This window comes from Chelonia mydas, chromosome 2 (genome assembly GCF_015237465.2).
Source record: "Chelonia mydas isolate rCheMyd1 chromosome 2, rCheMyd1.pri.v2, whole genome shotgun sequence".
Lineage (NCBI taxonomy): Eukaryota > Metazoa > Chordata > Testudines > Cheloniidae > Chelonia > Chelonia mydas.
In genome coordinates this window covers 152,020,634-152,038,166 of record NC_057850.1, presented here as the reverse complement: position 1 = coordinate 152,038,166, position 17,533 = coordinate 152,020,634, and the positions used below count along the sequence as shown (strand labels likewise).

The 17,533-nt window shown below is 42.8% G+C and overlaps 1 protein-coding gene across 5 annotated transcripts in view; it reads right to left on the bottom strand.

Annotated features, from left to right (window-relative positions):
• Window positions 1-17,533, bottom strand: part of LOC102942667 (tubulin polymerization promoting protein) — a 117,971-nt gene that overhangs the window by 24,449 nt on the left and 75,989 nt on the right. For 4 of the 5 annotated variants that reach the window (XM_037889880.2, XM_037889882.2, XM_037889881.2 and 1 more), the window contains one exon: window positions 1,060-1,213. The exons of the other annotated variant lie outside the window; for it this stretch is intronic. In XM_037889880.2, coding sequence (XP_037745808.1) covers window positions 1,060-1,213 — 154 coding nt within the window. The remainder of the gene's footprint in view (window positions 1-1,059; window positions 1,214-17,533) is intronic. 5 annotated transcript variants of the gene reach the window in all.

Sequence of the window (17,533 nt, the reverse complement as noted above, 5' to 3'; positions counted from 1 at the left end):
CTTTAAGACTTTAAGACTTGCTTTCTTTGGTTTTGTGGATTTAATCAAAATATTTTAAAGTTGTTTAACAAGTCTTGTATTTAACTCCCATTTTTCTTGCAGCACAACTTATAACTAATATTTCTCTGCTCAGATCACATGCTAGAGCTTTCTTGACTATTTTGATTTTCCTTTCTTATTGGGTGGTACTGAGCAGCATAGCTCTGCCAGCATAGTAGGACTATGTAGTATCCTTTGTAATAGTGTGATACGGAGATATTTCATGAGCTTTGTTGCCATTTATTTCAGCACAAACATTTCAAGCAGGCCCATGCCAGTGCCCAGTTCACCTCAGCAGCAAATACCTGCAATGACCAGTGATGGGACACTAGATGGGGAGGGCTCTGAGTTACTACTACAGAGAATTCTTTCCCAGGTGTCTGGCTGGTGGGTCTTGCCCACATGCACAGGGTCTAACTGATTCTCATATTTGGGGTTGGGAAGAAATTTTCCCCCAGGTCAGAGTGCCAGAGACCCTGGGTTTTTTTCATCTTCATCTGCAGCATGGGGCATGGGTAACTTGCTGGTTTAAACTAAAGTAAATGATGGATTCTCTGTAACTTGAAGTTTTTAAACTATGATTTGAGGACTCCAGTAACTCAGGCAGAGGTTGGGGGTCTATTTCAGAAGTGGGTGGGTAAGATTCTGTGGAATGCAATATGCAGGAGGTCAGGCTAGATCAGTGGTGGGCAACCTGCGGCCCATCAGAGTAATCTGCTGGTGAGCCGCCAGACAGTTTGTTTACATTTGCACGGCCTCCTGAAGCTCCCATTGGCCGGGAATGGCAAACTGTGGCCACTGGGAGCTGCAGACGACCATGCAAATGTAAACAAACTCTCTGGCAGCCTGTCAATGGATTACCCTGATGGGCCACAGGTTGCTCACCACTGGGCTAGATTATCACGATAGTCCTTTTTGATCTTAAATAAAGTCTGAGTCAGTGTTTAGGCTCCTAAAAAGAAACAGCTTTGGAAAGGAGAGTGAGATTTATTGTATGTCACTACTAAAGTACTACTGTACCGTTACTCCAGATATGATCGGGGCTTTTCCTTCTATTAGTTTATGTATTTCTTGAACTGCTTCCTCATTGCTCTGGTCTTTAAATCGTTTCTTGGAGAGTTCTTGAAGAGCTTCTTTAAATTGATCAAAAGTAATCGTCCTAGAAGATTTCCCCCTGGCAAAACACACACACAAAAATCAGAAGAAATTACAAAAAGGATACACAGTACTCCAAGAGAAGGCTAACAGATGTGGTCTGCAATAGTGAAGAACAGTCAACATACAAATACTACATAAAAGGAATTGCCCTTCATCCCAAGCTTATGCTCAAATAAATTTGTTAGTCTCTAAGGTGCCACAAGTACTCCTTTTCTGTTTTTGAATGTCACCGTAACAGTAATGAACCTCGCTTGGCTCGGCTACAGAATGAAAGAGAAACTAAAGGAATTGGACTACTGCTCATACTTCTCTCAGAATATCTAAACCAAGGCCTAAAACTCAGCTCGACCTAACTATGTTTCTTAGGGGGTGTGAAAAAAAAATCTCGTACCCCAAGAGACATATTTAAGACGACCTAAGACTGGGTATAGACAATCCTAGGTCAATGGAAGAATTCTTCTGTCAGCCTAGCTACTGCCTCTCAAGAGGTGGATTTATTACAGTGAGAAGAAAAACCACTTCCATTCCTGTGCTGTGGTAGTGCTTGTAGTGTAGACATAGCTGAAGATGTAATCTAATTTGGGTAATTATTTGTAAACTCAGTTGCATAAATGAAATGAGTGACAGCAGCTTAGGCCAGGTCTACACTAAAAAGTTAGGTGGACCCAAGCTACATCACTCAGGGGTGTGAAAAATCCACAGCCCTGAGCAATGTAGTTAAGCCGACCTAACCCCTGCTGTAAACAGCACTAGGTCAACAGAGAATTATTCCATCAACCTAGCTACTGCCTCTCAGGGAGGTAGTTTAAATACCGTGATGGGACAACCCCTGCCATCATTGTAGTGAGTGTCTCCACTCAAGTGCTACGCCAGTGCAGCTGCAGTGGTTTGAACATAGACATAGCCTTAGTGTTGAACGCAGAAGGTGATTTTAGATGATATTGCATAGGTCTCCCTCTTTGAAACGATGATCATGACCTACCCAATCATACAACATTTGTTTTGTGATATGAGCACTGTGAAATCAAGCTTAAACCATAAAGAAAACATGTCACTTTGAACTCCTCCTCCTCCTCAAAAAGCACCATACAACCCACAAGCACTGCATGTCTGATATCATAACCTATTAAACAAGTTAAATAATAAACTTATTGTAAAATAGGACTTCACTTCTCTCTTTGACTGTCCCATTTAGGAGACAACATTCACAAATAGTAATTTATGGAAAAGGTTATTTGAGGGCTTGACATTCATGAAAAGCACAGAAATTCATAGCTGAAGCTGAAACTCTATCATTAAGTCTTTGTGTTGTCTTGATAAATGATTAAAAGTGAAAGTGAAAGGTGCACCACATTTCCAGTCTGGTGACTTGTTTGGTTGTTTTTATTTGCTAGAGTAGAAAAGTGTTCTGTAGAGGTGCCTATGGGTAGATTTTGATAGATTATTGCTTCTGAAAATACCTTTTTTAAGAAGAAGTCAGTATATATTTAGACACTTTTATACATTATACACCTGACAGACCCTAGTGACCCATTTAGAAGAGCTCTGAAAGCTCTTAACAAGAATGTCTGAATAATCACTCCGAAGATGTGTTTAGTCAAAAGGGCGTTTATGTAAATCTGCCTTTTGGCAGTCTAAATAAAAGTGCATTTCAGACAGAGAGCATAACTTCAGTTCACAAATCACTTTCTAATAGCAAAGACCATAGCATGGGGAAATTACTTACTTGCCATAGCTTAATTTGTATGGAGGTTGTTTTGAATTTTGTTAATAATAAAAACTTATTAAGGATATAATTAAAGAGGATATAAATATATATCTTTCCACTTGCCTAATTTAATATCTCCAAACATTTAGACCAAAATTTACACTTTTTGCCTTTGAGATTTAGCCATATAGACATATCCCAGGCTAAAATTTAACGTACTAAGAGTATGTCTACGCTACAGTAGCACTGTAGTACAGATCCTTCCTACATCAAGAGAAGACATTGTTCCGTCGATGCAGGTAATCCATCTCTCCAAGAGGCAGTAACTAAGTCAACAGAAGAATTCTTCCATCAATTTAACTACATCTACACAGAGGATTAGGTTGACCTAATAACAGAGCTCAGGGTGCAAACATTTTTACAGCCCTGAGCAATGCAGCTAAGTTGATCTAAGTTTTAGGTGTATACCAGGCTTAAGTATAAAACCTTGCCAGAAAAGCTGACAGTATTGTTAATGCAATCCCAAAAAGCAGCATCTCTAATACAGAGGGATCCATTTACAAAGTTAGGAAACTCTCAAAGTCAAAACTGTTCAACGCAGAGATCTGTGTTGCTTGGCAACATCAGTCCTGTTTGCAGCCCAAGTGTTTCTTTTTGTACCAATTTAAAGAAGTGTCCTGACAAAATTAGCAAAAAACCAGACGAGTCCTTTCAGTGACGACAGCTGTTTATACAGGTGTAGGTGATGGATGGTGAGGACAGGGAAAGTGTGTGCTGGCAACAGAGAAATCAGGCTAGACAAACTGCACTCGAAAATCTAATTTGACTTTAATGACTAGATGTCATTATCATCAACAATACCGTTAAGTCCTTGCAGGACCTCAAAAAGATGTTGGCAAACATATCAGATTCAACTGCTAATGTAATTCTCTGTGCAACTATCCTGCTATGTAACATGCCTGACACAAGCAAGCATGGTAGAATGAGGACAATTCATAAGCAGATTTGTAAACATGCACTCCAGTCATCTCTCATCAGAAGGGATCATAAAGAAATTGAAGCTAGATTTTGGTCTGAATTAAGGAAGGCAGTTTCTTAATGTATTCCTAGGGCAAAAAACAAAAACCCAAAATGAACACCCCTCTCCCCCCAACAACAAAACAAATGGTGAGAATCTAAGATTCAGGGCATTGGAAGTGACCTAAAACAGCAAAAATTCTCATTTCACTTTTGTGCACTCTAGTACTATTTGATATAAAATAAATCTGAAATCGTCAGGCATGAAGAAAAGCTTTCTGAACTGAGGCCCAAAGCCCACAAAGTTTACAACACCTAACTTTTAGGCGCATAGCCACCTAGTGGAATCCACAAACCCCAAGTTAGGCTCCCAGGCTCCCTTTACAATGCATGGGGACAGTGAGAATGAGATCCATAAAAGCCAGCACGCTAGGTGGGGAGCCGCCTGAGCTAGCCAACAGCAGATTCCAAGGAGCAGATGCATTCTAAGCTCTCCTCCCCTAGGTAGTTAGGCACCTATATCCACTCACAATCCACAGCTGGGATCCCTCTCCTGGGGTCAGGCACCAAAGCAGTTTCTTGTAAGAAGGCAGCAGTAGACACCTAACTCTACATAAATCAGCTGAGGGAGGACAGTGACTTCCCCCTTATAACCTTTAGTCCAATGATTAGGGAACTCACCTGGGATGTGGGTCCAATTCCCCACTCTGCCTGATGAGAGGGGATATGAACAGGGAACAGCCACCTCTCAGATGAGAGGCTTACCCACCGTGCTAGGGAATGTTCCCATGTGGGACTCCCTCAAGTGCTGCTGTTGAAGCTGTTCATCTGTGCATAAATAACTAAATAGTCACTGGGCCAGACAGAGAGAGAATGACTCTATAGTCCAGCGGTTGGGGCAGTCATCCGAGAGGTGGGAAACTTGGCTCATGCCTACGTTCACGTGGTTTGAGGATCATGCTGGAGCTGAGGCATGAGACAGGTGTCCAGGCACCTAGACTTAAGGGTTGTGCACGTACTGGCGCACAGAAACTTAGGCGCCATGGGGACTTTCATGGTATTTAGGCACTGATGGATGTTAGGCACCTCCATGGTTAGGCGGCAGCTGAGCAGGGGATTGATCTTGATGGCACCTGAACATTGGACTTCAGCACCTAATCTCCTTTTGTGGACCTGGGCCTGATTCTCCCTGCGCACACAGTGGCTTTTCACTTCACGTGTCTGTATGCTCATTAACGTGTTTTGCATTTGAAGGCACAGGTGTTGGTAGTTGGCAGAAGCATGTAAGAACCTGTCAGGCCCGATTCACCTATCCTGTCATATTCACGGGGCTCTTCCTCTGGTAGGCATTGAAGATGAGCATCTATGACAGGATTTGTGCATGTGATTCCAAAAGGGAGGTGGGGGAGGGAAAGAGGAGAAAAGAGCAAAGATAGGCCGAAAGAATAAATGCTGTAAAGATGGTGTTATCTAGTGACTACATATAAAACCCCTAGGGTTTTTACAGCAAAGAGGAATAAATTGTTCACAAAAAGTGAATATGTTTATGCAATAATATTTTACAATAGTTGCTTTATATAGGGAGCCTTTCATCTCAAGAGAACCCCAAAGCACTTAATATTGGCCGAGTTCTGCTTTATGTACACACACACACAAAATGACTTCAGCCTCCATCTTTGCGACAGAACACAGTAGTTGTTCGTGAGTACTCACATGCTAACAGAACACAGTAACGCTACGTAGCATGTTTTTTTAAAAGACAGGAAGTGAAGAAGAATATGATCTCTAACTAAGACTGCAAGGGAATAAGGCAGGCAGAATGTACTGTAATTATCCACCTGGAATTTGGCCAGGAAGCTCGTTAATGGGATTAACATCCCTATTCTTATCAGAAATGCCAAGGGATCTTTAATGAGCACAATAGGTCAGCACCTTGTCTTGTGTCTCATCCAAAAATGCAGCATCTACAGCAATGCAGTATCCCATCATAATGCCACACCAAGGCATTGGTTCAGCACTGACTCATAGCAAAAGGGGCTGCCGAGAGAATTTCCAGCCCTACGTTTTAGATGCGAGTTATACCTGGAGGACTCCCATCCAACCACGCCAATACTGCTTAGCTCATGAGGTCTGACAGAATCAGAGCCCCAGTTGGAATGACTGCATATAGTCAGTATAATCCATGGAAATGAATAATGTTGACTCTGCCAAACAAGTTTTATTCTGGCATGAAAAGAACTTTTATCAATTACAGTTTTTTCACAGCTGCACTTAGCTGATAAGAGAGTGACACTGATTTACCTTTTTGGTTTGGTTAAATGGGGAGTAGTGGGGAAAGGGATATGCAGATCTGACTCCTTCCAATCCATGAAATGGACAACCCTATCTCAAAAAGTCTGCACTGTTCACTCTCAGATTATAAAACAAGGAGCATTGAAGACATAACCACAACATATATTCAAATTCTCCACCTCAAAAGTGCATGCTGGAGCCACCACAAACAGGTGCCCTGAAAAAATGAAACAGTTTAATTTAGCTAGATGTATTCCATATAAACAGTGAAGAAATTAACCCATGATTGGCACTATGAGCTATGCTATATGTTATGCAGTGTTGTAGCTGTGTCATTCCCAGGATATTAGAAAGACAAGGTGGGTGAGGTAATATATTTTATTGGACCAACTTCTGTTGGTGAGAGAGACAAGCTTTTGAGGTACACAGACCTAAGGAAGAGCTCTATATAGCGCGAAAGCTCATGTCTCTCACCAACAGAAGTTGGTCCAATAAAAGATATTACCTCACCCACTTTGTCTATGCAATTCTGGCAGATACAACTGGCTTCTAAGGAACTCCCCACCAAATTAACTTCTGCTCTGAATTCATTATGCTTTCTTCTCAGTCCCAAAGCCGTTTTGCCTCCACACTTCTTGTTTTTTTTAAAAGTTGGCAGAAAGTCTGTTCAGCTGTAGTGTCTAGCGTGAAACTCTCCACCACCCCACAACCACTTCCGATATTATTCAGTTATATCTAATAGCTTCACTAACACAAAAAACTGTGGATGGTATTTTCAAAGGAAAATAAGGGAATTAGATGCCCAGTGGGATTTGGGCACCTTAGACTATGAAAATCCAAGCTTCTGTGAATTTGACCTAGTGACTATACAGAGGAAAGAGTGAAGCTAACTATTATTACTATCATTATTATTATTTGCAAGGTGGTAGCACCTAAGAGCCCGACTCAGAGACCAGGACCTCGCTGTGCTAGGTGGTATACAAATACAGAACAAAAGGACAGTACCTGCCCCAAAGAGCAACAATCTAAAACAGCAGAAGATCATTAATGATCTGGAGGATGGTGTGGATTGCACCCTCAACAAGTTTGCAGATGACACTAAACTGGGAGGAGAGGTAGATACGCTGGAGGCTAGGGATAGGATACAGAGAGACCTCGACAAATTAGAGGATTGGGCCAAAAGAAATCTGATGAGGTTCAACAAGGACAAGTGCAGAGTCCTGCACTTAGGACGGAAGAATCCAATGCACCGCTACAGACTAGGGACCGAATGGCTCGGCAGCAGTTCTGCAGAAAAGGACCTAGGGGTTACAGTGGACGAGAAGCTGGATATGAGTCAACAGCATGCTCTTGTTGCCAAGAAGGCCAATGGCATTTTGGGATGTATATGTAGGGGCACTGCCAGTAGGTCGAGATATTGGTGAGGCCTCATCTGGAGTACTGTGTCCAGTTTTGGGCCCCACACTACAAGAAGGATGTGGAAAAATTGGAAAGAGTCCAGCGGAGGGCAACAAAAATGATTAGGGGACTGGAACACATGACTTATAAGGAGAGGCTGAGGGAACTGGGATTGGTCAGTCTGCGGAAGAGAAGAATGAGGGGGGATTTGATAGCGGCTTTCAACTACCTGAAAGGGGGTTCCAAAGAGGATGGATCTAGACTGTTCTCAGTGGTAGCAGATGACAGAACAAGGAGTAATGGTCTCAAGTTGCAGTGGGGGAGGTTTAGGTTGGATATTAGGAAAAACTTTTTCACTAGGAGGGTGGTGAAACACTGGAATGGGTTATCTAGGGAGATGGTAGAATCCCCTTACTTAGAGGTTTTTAAGGTCAGGCTTGACAAAGCCCTGGCTGTGACAATTTGAGTTGGGGATTGGTCCTGCTTTGAGCAGGGGGTTGGACTAGATGACCTCCTGAGGTCCTTTCCAACACTGATATTCTATGATTCTAAGACAATAGAAGTAGGTGTCAAACGCACAAAGCAGGGGAAAAAAGACCCCAAAGAAGCCAAATAATTTCTCTTATCTTTTTCAAGTGTGGTAATCTTAGGTATTATGTGCAATGCCTGTAAGTTAAATACACATGGGGTCTAAAACGAAACTTGCTCATTTTTAGCTCAGAAAATGTAAGATTAAGAACAAATTTAACATGTTATTTTCTTTACTGATTTAGGGCTTAATTCTACCCCCATTTACTTCAGTAGGAGTTGTGTCTGAGTCCTTAAACTGCAGTATTGTTTATCATCCAGAAGCACCGAGTAATGTGACTTCTGGGTTACGGGTTAGGGCCTCCACTCTGTGGACAAGATTAAATGTCAGTGCTAGGTTTACTGCTCATGGACCAGTGCTGGTGGTGTTAAGCACAAGCCACTTCATGCTTATTGTGAGGTATCTGATGGTATAAGTCTAAATTCAACCCAGGTATAACATCATTACAGTAACTGGGATTATACCAGGGATGACTGTGGCCCAATAACTTGAGCTCCTTGGGGAATCAGAATATCACTTCCTTTATCTTAGCTTTGGCTGGACACATCTCAGGTGTCCTCTCCCCACCACCTATTTAATAGGAAACTTCCATCTACTGTTCCTCTCACTCCCACCCACAACAAATCACTTTTTATTTTGGTGCATCCAATGGAACTAAGCCTCTTCCAGCTGCCATGGCATACTAGGTTGTGAAAGATGAGAGTAGAAGAAAGTTGCACACTTGATTCTGAACCTTACAGATAAAGGTCCCAATCAAATGAAATTGTAGGAGCCCCGGTTTGTTTGATCCAACCCTGACTGAAACACACACACACACACACACACACGCACACACGCACACACACAGATAAATCTCCACACAGTGAAATACAAAGTAAACAAATCAAGCAGAACCAGTCAGACTCAAGTGGTCAATAGATCTGCTAACAACCTTGGATAGGACTTGATGCATATACACTGGTGAGTCACCCCAATCCTGCAGATTCTCTATTTACATTTCAGAGGACATTAGAGATGACCCAGCAGAACTGGCTGTCTTTCTACTAAGACTTAGCTCTGAAGTTTCAAGATTTGTTTTCTGAGGCTGTAAGTACTGCACAATGTACAAGACAATCAGGGCCTCTGGGTCGTTCCTGCTCTTTTAAAGGCCTCATTCACACAATACAGTTGAAACCATTTCCATCCATACGGTGCACAAGGGCCAAGGAGTTAATATACAAAAATAGAAAGTTTCCATTAAGCAATTGTTATAAAGAATCAGACTCCCTGCATATGTTTGTAACTTGTTTTTAGGAGTTCATTACAAAATAACTATCTTGTTTCCATGGGAATAACAAAACAAATGCATTAACTTCCATGTGTTAAAAGTTCATTGGACTGTCTCTTCTCACTCCAAATGGGCTGACTCCAATTAAGTATCCCAAAGACGAGATCTGAACAATTTGGTCTCTTCTCTGTGGTTTCTTACTTCAAAAGGGGTTAATGGAAGTCTGGGGAAGAAGATAAAATACTCACTGAAAAGAAAGGACAAAGAGGAACGCACTGGAAAGAACGTCTAAACAACCCATTACAATATAAAACACAATGACAAACTCAGATAGAGGAAATGCAAATTGAAACTCATTGACCAGAAAATGAAACCAACAGGAAAATCTTTACAATGGGGTGTGCAAAAACACAAAGGCTTTTATGAAAATATTGAAACAGTAGAGGTGGTGTGTTCAATTAAGAAAACAAGAGAGTCATGAAAGGGATCATGAATATCATCAACTTAAAAACCTCTCTGCGCTTGTTTATGACATGAGGAAACTTTTATCTTTAGGAAGGATACATTCTTACATACCATTCTATTTTAAGCTCTACTTCTTACACAAGCTGAATCACTCACATATATCACCCTGGTGCATAGTAAGTATAGCTGAGCACATAATTCACAATACATTTGATAAATGCCAGTTTTATCCCCATTTGTGAACAGATTATACATTCTTAAAATTGGTAATTCAAAATTATTCATTATTTTTTTCTTCCTCTAGTGGATGAACTACATAGCGCAGGGGTTCTCAAACTTTTGTACTGGTGACCCCTTTTACATAGCAAGCCTGTGAGTGCAACCCCCCCACCCCGACCCACAAATTAAGAAACAAACACTATTATAGATGCTGGAGGCAAAGCGGGGTTTGGGATGGAGGCTGACAGCTCACGACCCTCCATGTAAGAGCCTTGTGACCTCCCAAGGGGTCCCAACCCCCAGTTTGAGAACCCAACATAGTGTGCTCAGAAGGACAGATTCTGAATTTAGGCCTTGATCCTTCACCTGGTTTTCTAGGATCTAAATTTATACCAGAGAAAATCTTAATTCAGCTTCCTGACATCAGTAAAAAGATCAAGAACTGGCAGAGGGCAGATTGCAATTGCAAATTTTATTTCAGTGATTATCCAAGCTTAACTTTCAACTTTTGAAAGTATCTACACTAGTGTAATGCCTGAGCAGTGTCACATCACAGGATGTGAACAACTATGTTAAAATTTACTCTTAAACTTTTGTAAATATTCATACACTATTTCCACTCTTTGCTCAACTCCTGTAATAAAGAATCTAATTTCAGTTATTTAAGGGTTCTACTTAATAGATGAGAGAAATTAAGCAGATAGATGCATTTCACCTTGGCATGAACACTTTCCAATGCAATCTTAGTTTTAAAATGTCCTGACTTTTAGTGCCTGATCTAGCAAATTTAATATTTCATAAATGGTAGGTTTTGCATTTAATTTCCTAGTTTTAAGAGGGCAAAGAAAATCTGGGAGCAATCAGAGAAGCTTCCCATTACCCTGTAGGTTTCTATATTGCACAGTTCACAAGTTCCTCTCTCAAAACCAGCAACACTTGTACATTTTGTGGCCTGAGTGCACACTTACACAGAAATTCACTGTACATGCAAAGGCAGGATCCATGAATCTCGCCCTGATGTGAAGGGGCTCATCAACCCACAAAGTGTGGTTCTGAGGGAAGCACCACCACAGTGTGACATGGGGATTGGGGACCAGGAGGTAGCATTAGTAGAGCTGGGAGGCCATAAACACTTTTGCAAGTGGGGAGGGAGTCTTGTTTGGATTGGACGCTGGCCTAGTGGGATAACTCACATGACTGGAGTACTGTCATGGATGGATATAAACTGTTCAGGAAGGACAGGCAGGGCAGAAAAGGCGGGGGAGTTGCACTGTATGTAAGGGAGCAGTATGACTGCTCAGAGCTCAAGTATGAAACTGCAGAAAAACCTGAGTGTCTCTGGATTAAGTTTAGAAGTGTGAACAACAAGGGTGATGTAGTGGTGGGAGTCTGCTATAGACCACCGGACCAGGGGGATGAGGTGGACGAGGCTTGCTTCCGGCAACTCATGGAAGTTACTAGATCACAAGTCCTGGCTCCCATGGGAGACTTCAATCACCCTGATATCTGCTGGGAGAGCAATGCAGCAGTGCACAGAGAATCCAGGAAGTTTTTGGAAGTGTAGGGGACAATTTCCTGGTGCAAGTGCTGGAGGAACCAACTAGGGGCAGAGCTCTTCTTGACCTACTGCTCACAAACCAGGAAGAATTAGTAGGGGAAGCAAAAGTGGATGGGAACCTGGGAGGCAGTGACCATGAGGTGGTCGAGTTCAGGATCCTGACACAGGGAAGAAAGGAGAGCACCAGAATACGGACCCTGGACTTCAGAAAAGCAGACTTTGACTCCCTCAGGGAACTGATGGGCAGGATCCCCTGGGAGAATAACATGAGGGGGAAAGGAGTCCAGGAGAGCTGGCTGTATTTTAAAGAATCCTTATTGAGGTTACAGGGACAAACCATCCCAATGTGTAGAAAGAATAGTAAATATGGCAGGCGACCAGCTTGGCTTAACAGTGAAATCCTTGCTGATCTTAAACACAAAAAAGAAGCTTACAAGAAGCGGAAGATTGGACAAATGACCAGGGAAGAGTATAAAAATGTTGCTCGGGCATGCAGGAGTGAAATCAGGAAGCCCAAATCACACCTGGAGTTGCAGCTAGCAAGAGATGTTAAGAGTAACAAGAAGGGTTTCTTCAGGTATGTTAGCAACAAGAAGAAAGTCAAGGAAAGCGTGGGCCCCTTACTGAATGAGGGAGGCAACTTAGTGACAGAGGATGTGGAAAAAGCTAACGTACTCAATGCTTTTTTTGCCTCTGTCTTCACGAACGAGGTCAGCTCCCAGACTACTGCACTGGGCAGCACAGCATGGGAGGAGGTGGCCAGCCCTCTGTGGAGAAAGAAGTGGTTCGGGACCAATTAGAAAAGCTGGACGAGCACGAGTCCATGGGCCCGGATGCGCTGCATCCGAGAGTGCTGAAGGAGTTGGCAGATGTGATTGCAGAGCCATTGGCCATTTTCTTTGAAAACTCATGGCGATCCTGGGAAGTCCCGGACGACTGGAAAAAGGCTAATGTAGTGCCCATCTTTAAAAAAGGGAAGGAGGAGGATCCTGGGAACTACAGGCCAGTCAGTCCCTGAAAAATCATGGAGCAGGTCCTCAAGGAATCAATTCTGAAGCACTTAAATGAGAGGGAAGTGATCAGGAACAGTCAGCATGAATTCACCAAGGGCAAGTCATGCCTGACTAATCTAATTGCCTTCTATGATGAGATAACTGGCTCTGTGGATGAGGTGAAAGCAGTGGACGTGTTGTTCCTTGACTTTAGCAAAGTTTTTGACACTGTCTCCCACAGTATTCTTGCCAGCAAGTTAAAGAAGTATGGGCTGGATGAATGGACTATAAGGTAGATAGAAAGTTGGCTAGATTGTCGGGCCTAACGGATAGTGATCAATGGCTCCATGTCTAGTTGGCAGCCGGTATCAAGTGGAGTACCCCAAGGGTCGGTCCTCAGGCCAGTTTTGTTCAATATCTTCATTAATGATCTGGAGGATGGTGTGGATTGCACCCTCAGCAAGTTTGCAGATGACACTAAACTGGGAAGAGAGGTAAATACGCTGGAGGGTAGGGATAAGATACAGAGGGACCTCGACAAATTAGAGGATTGGGCCAAAAGAAATCTGATGAGGTTCAACAAGGACAAGTGCAGAGTCCTGCACTTAGGATGGAAGAATCCAATGCACCGCTACAGACTAGGGACCAAATGGCTCGGCAGCAGTTCTGCAGAAAAGGACCTAGGGGTTACAGTGGACGAGAAGCTGGATATGAGTCAATAGCGTGCCCTTGTTGCCAAGAAGGCCAATGGCATTTTGGGATGTATATGTAGGGGCATTGCCAGTAGGTCGAGGGACATGATCGTTCCCCTCTATTCGACATTGGTGAGGCCTCATCTGGAGTACTGTGTCCAGTTTTGGGCCCCACACTACAAGAAGGATGTGGAAAAATTGGAAAGAGTCCAGCGGAGGGCAACAAAAATGATTAGGGGACTGGAACACATGACTTATGAGGAGAGGCTGAAGAAACTGGGATTGTTCAGTCTGCGGAAGAGAAGAATGAGGGGGGATTTGATAGCGGCTTTCAACTACCTGAAAGGGGGTTCCAAAGAGGATGGATCTAGACTGTTCTCAGTGGTAGCAGATGACAGAACAAGGAGTAATGGTCTCAAGTTGCAGTGGGGGAGGTTTAGGTTGGATATTAGGAGAAACTTTTTCACTAGGAGGGTGGTGAAACACTGGAATGCGTTACCTAGGGAGGTGGTGGAATCTCCTTCCTTAGATATTTTTAAGGTCAGTCTTGACAAAGCCCTGGCTGTGATGATTTAGTTGGGGATGGGTCCTGCTTTGAGCAGGGGGTTGGACTAGATGACCTCCTGAGGTCCCTCCCAACCCTGATATCCTATGATCCTATTTAGTCTAAATCTACCACTGTGGTTGTGTGTGCAAGTCTGTTCTGCAGTCACTGTTAAAACTTGTCAGGGTTGCCGTGAATAAATAAATAAATAAATAAATAAATAAATAACTAAATAAATAAATAAATAAATAAAGGTACGTTCAGGGGGCATCTGCAGGAATTTAAATTTGACCGCTTTTGGAGAGGCATTTAAACAAACGATGTTATGACGAAATCCAGTACGCCCTTGCTATAACGAACCCCTGGGGATCCAAGCCATTTGGCCATTATTGCCAAGGGTTCGTTATAGCAAAAGAGAGGAGGTGGATAGCTCCTCCAGTCCCAGGGCTGCGGTGGAGTCACAGAACTCCTCTGACCCTGGGGCTGTGGCAGGGAGAGAGAGCGCTTCTCCGGTCCCGAGGAGCTCTGTGACCCTTCCGTGGCCCTGGGGCCAGAGAAGTTCTGTGTCCCTGCCGATTATTTAGGGGGGTGGGGGGAGGGGCAAAGAAGCTCTGTGACCCTCCCGTGCCCCTGCCTGCCCCCATTGTCATGCTCCCAGGTACATCAGTATTTGGAGTATTCCCTAGATTTACTGTAATGAGAGCCCAAGGAATATAACAAATAGGTAATTTTATTTAGTTATCCAAGGCATCTGGCAAGTTTAACAGCAACTGATGAAATTCTAGACATAAGGAATGTTGTTTTTCAGTGTGTGCACTCAAGATGTAATTTGTAGGCAATAATATCTGTTGTTTTTTTCTCCTACAACTAACAAAGGCACAAGTCCTCAGTGAGGACAACATTCAAGCTTGATTCCAAACTTCAGCTCTCTTTGCTTTAGCCTTGCCTAAAAAATGCGGCGAGGGTACATATGTGGGCTTTGGTTGTTGGTTTTTGGTTGGTTGAGGGTTTGTTTGTTTGTTGTTTTTTAAAGTGAATAGTGGCTTTTCTTTCCCATCCTCAACAAACTAAAGAGCTGAAGGGATTTTGCTCAAACTTTCCAGAAAATTTTCATCTTTGAGCAGGGCTCAAACATTTGTCAACCTGAGTTTGACTTTTTATCCCTGTATGAAATCCAGGAGTTAAAAGTGCAACTTTTTTCAACCCTATCTACAGCAGCACGACCAATCCCCTCTGGTAGTATTTTACAGTGTGCTAAAGGCACTAACTTCTGTTCATTCATCAGTATCGTACCTCCTTCAGGGATTTTCCAGCCTGCTACTGCCAAGAGCAGTGAGTCTCCTTGATGTCATCTATAAACACAAAGTACATTAGAACCAGTACTTTGTGAGGGTGTTCTGGACTGACTGGCATCAAAATGGGATTTGAAAGAAAAGAGTTGTATAGATCAGTGGATAATGCAAGCATTTGTTTGGCAAGTTTATTCTTTTTGTCAGGGGTATTTGTTTTAGTGGCACTGGCATGGAGTCCAAGGTTAATCTGTTTCTGTAGAAGGAAGTAGATTATAATCTACCCATCTTGTTCTGTTTCTCTTTTCATTTTGTGGCTTACACATTCCACTTTCAGCTTTTTTGAGGTTAGTCGCTCAGTACTTTTACAACAACTATGACTGCTAGAATCAATGATACTCTTCCTGAGAGCTAGTTAAATCCTCGGTGTAGATAAGTTACTCTGCCAATGCAGTTTATCTCGACTGCCTGTATTTACACGTCCCGTGAAGCTGCATTTTGTATTTCCGCCAAAAAGTAAATCACAAAAAAGTACAAAGGCCACAGTCAGAAAAGATGAACATTTCCAAATGAGAAGAGGTAACATTGTACACTTCCTGGGTTCGAACCTATCAGAGCAGAACCCACCCTAAGCAAGAACTTACAAACAAAACAGACAGAAGTGAAAAAGAAACTATTCTAGTGATATAACCCTCTCAGACCTGGTTAGGCAATACCCTTTACTGCTCCTTGGAAGATCAGACTAGGCTGTCAGATAGATCAGCAGGCAGGAACAAGTCTATGAAGGCAATATAAAGAAAATCAAAAGGATAACAAAAAACAAAACCAATGGATCGCCTCCAACCAAAAGCCTCTGCCCAGTCTAGCCACGGTGGAGACCTGGATTTCTGAAGCTGGGCACCTGGACACTGGGGCTTGTGGAGTCTGGATGTGTCGGTAGTCAGTACTGGGGGGACAAATGGGTGTCATCCTGAAGGCACCTCAACAACTGATTCCAGGAGCCGACTTGTGTTTATAAAGCCAGAACCAGTAATTTTCTGCTAAAATAAGTCACTCAAGATGAACAGCAGCCAAACAGAAGAACTGGCCTAGAGTACATAAAGCCGTTATTGCTTCTTTATACACATATGATCTCGCTGGCTCCAGCATCTCTGCCAAGTCAGAGATAAGGTGCTGTGACCTGGAAGGGTAATAAAAAGGCTGCATTCCTTATCACTGTGCAGTTCCACCAGCTGTCTCACTGCATGAGAGGAGAGAGGCATCAGGATGAACTGTAGAATGTGGGAGGAATGTACGATGCTCATCCCCGAAAACAAAGGGACTGGAGATCCTCATTTGTATTTTTAACAAGGATGTTAGCACATACAATAAGAAGCTTCTCCTTTACCTATTGAATTCCTGACCTAGACGCAAAGGGCTCTTGAGGAACATCACAAGGATAGAATCAGCGATGCAGAAATCCCTTTGGGGTCCGTGACTGAGCAGCACAGGCCGGAGAACAGATGCCATATAGCAAGGAACCGAACATCATGGCATTGTTTCGTCCCTGCCTCTGAAGCCAGGAGAAGTATTGCGCCCTCTGACATGTTAAGTTTCCCACAATGGAGTCATTCTAATGGTAAGGCTGAAAGACCCATTCCAATCTAATCCATATGTTTTAACCCCTTTTAGTAGTGTTAAAAACTTCTTTCAGCTTGCGAATTGTCACACGCAGGCTCACAGCAGATGAGAAAGAGCTTGGAAAAATTTGAAGCAGGTCACCCAAATGGATTTTGGGGACCCACCAATAGCAGTAGGGATCTGTATGCTTTTCTCATCCTAACTGGGAAAACAGGAGGCGGATGTTTCTTTGGAGGATTCTCCTATAGCCCCTTCTCTGCTTCACTTTTCTGGAGTTTCCTTCTCTTGTCCTTTGTTCACATTAAACGTTCATTTTCATTAAAATGAAAGGCTAAAAATACATGTTCACCAGAGATGGGTGAGGGGGAAGAAGGCAACTAAAGAACAGTCTGTGAAGGCATGCCAGGAAAAACAAAGGGAGTGCAAAATGCAGACTGAGTTCAGTGAAAAAGATTAATGGGAATCAGGAGGGCTTGTCAAGTGAAAAGGAAGCCTAGGCAGAAAATAGGTCAGTTAAATGATTAGGGTAGTGGTTGCGAAATGAAATCCATGACTCCAAACTGGCTGAAACAATTAAATGTAAGGTAGACTAGGGAATATACATGAAGCTCTGCTGCTAAAGGGATTTGCTAATTAATGTACTGCACCAGTGTTGTACTCGACCCTAACCTATATTTGGAGAGAGA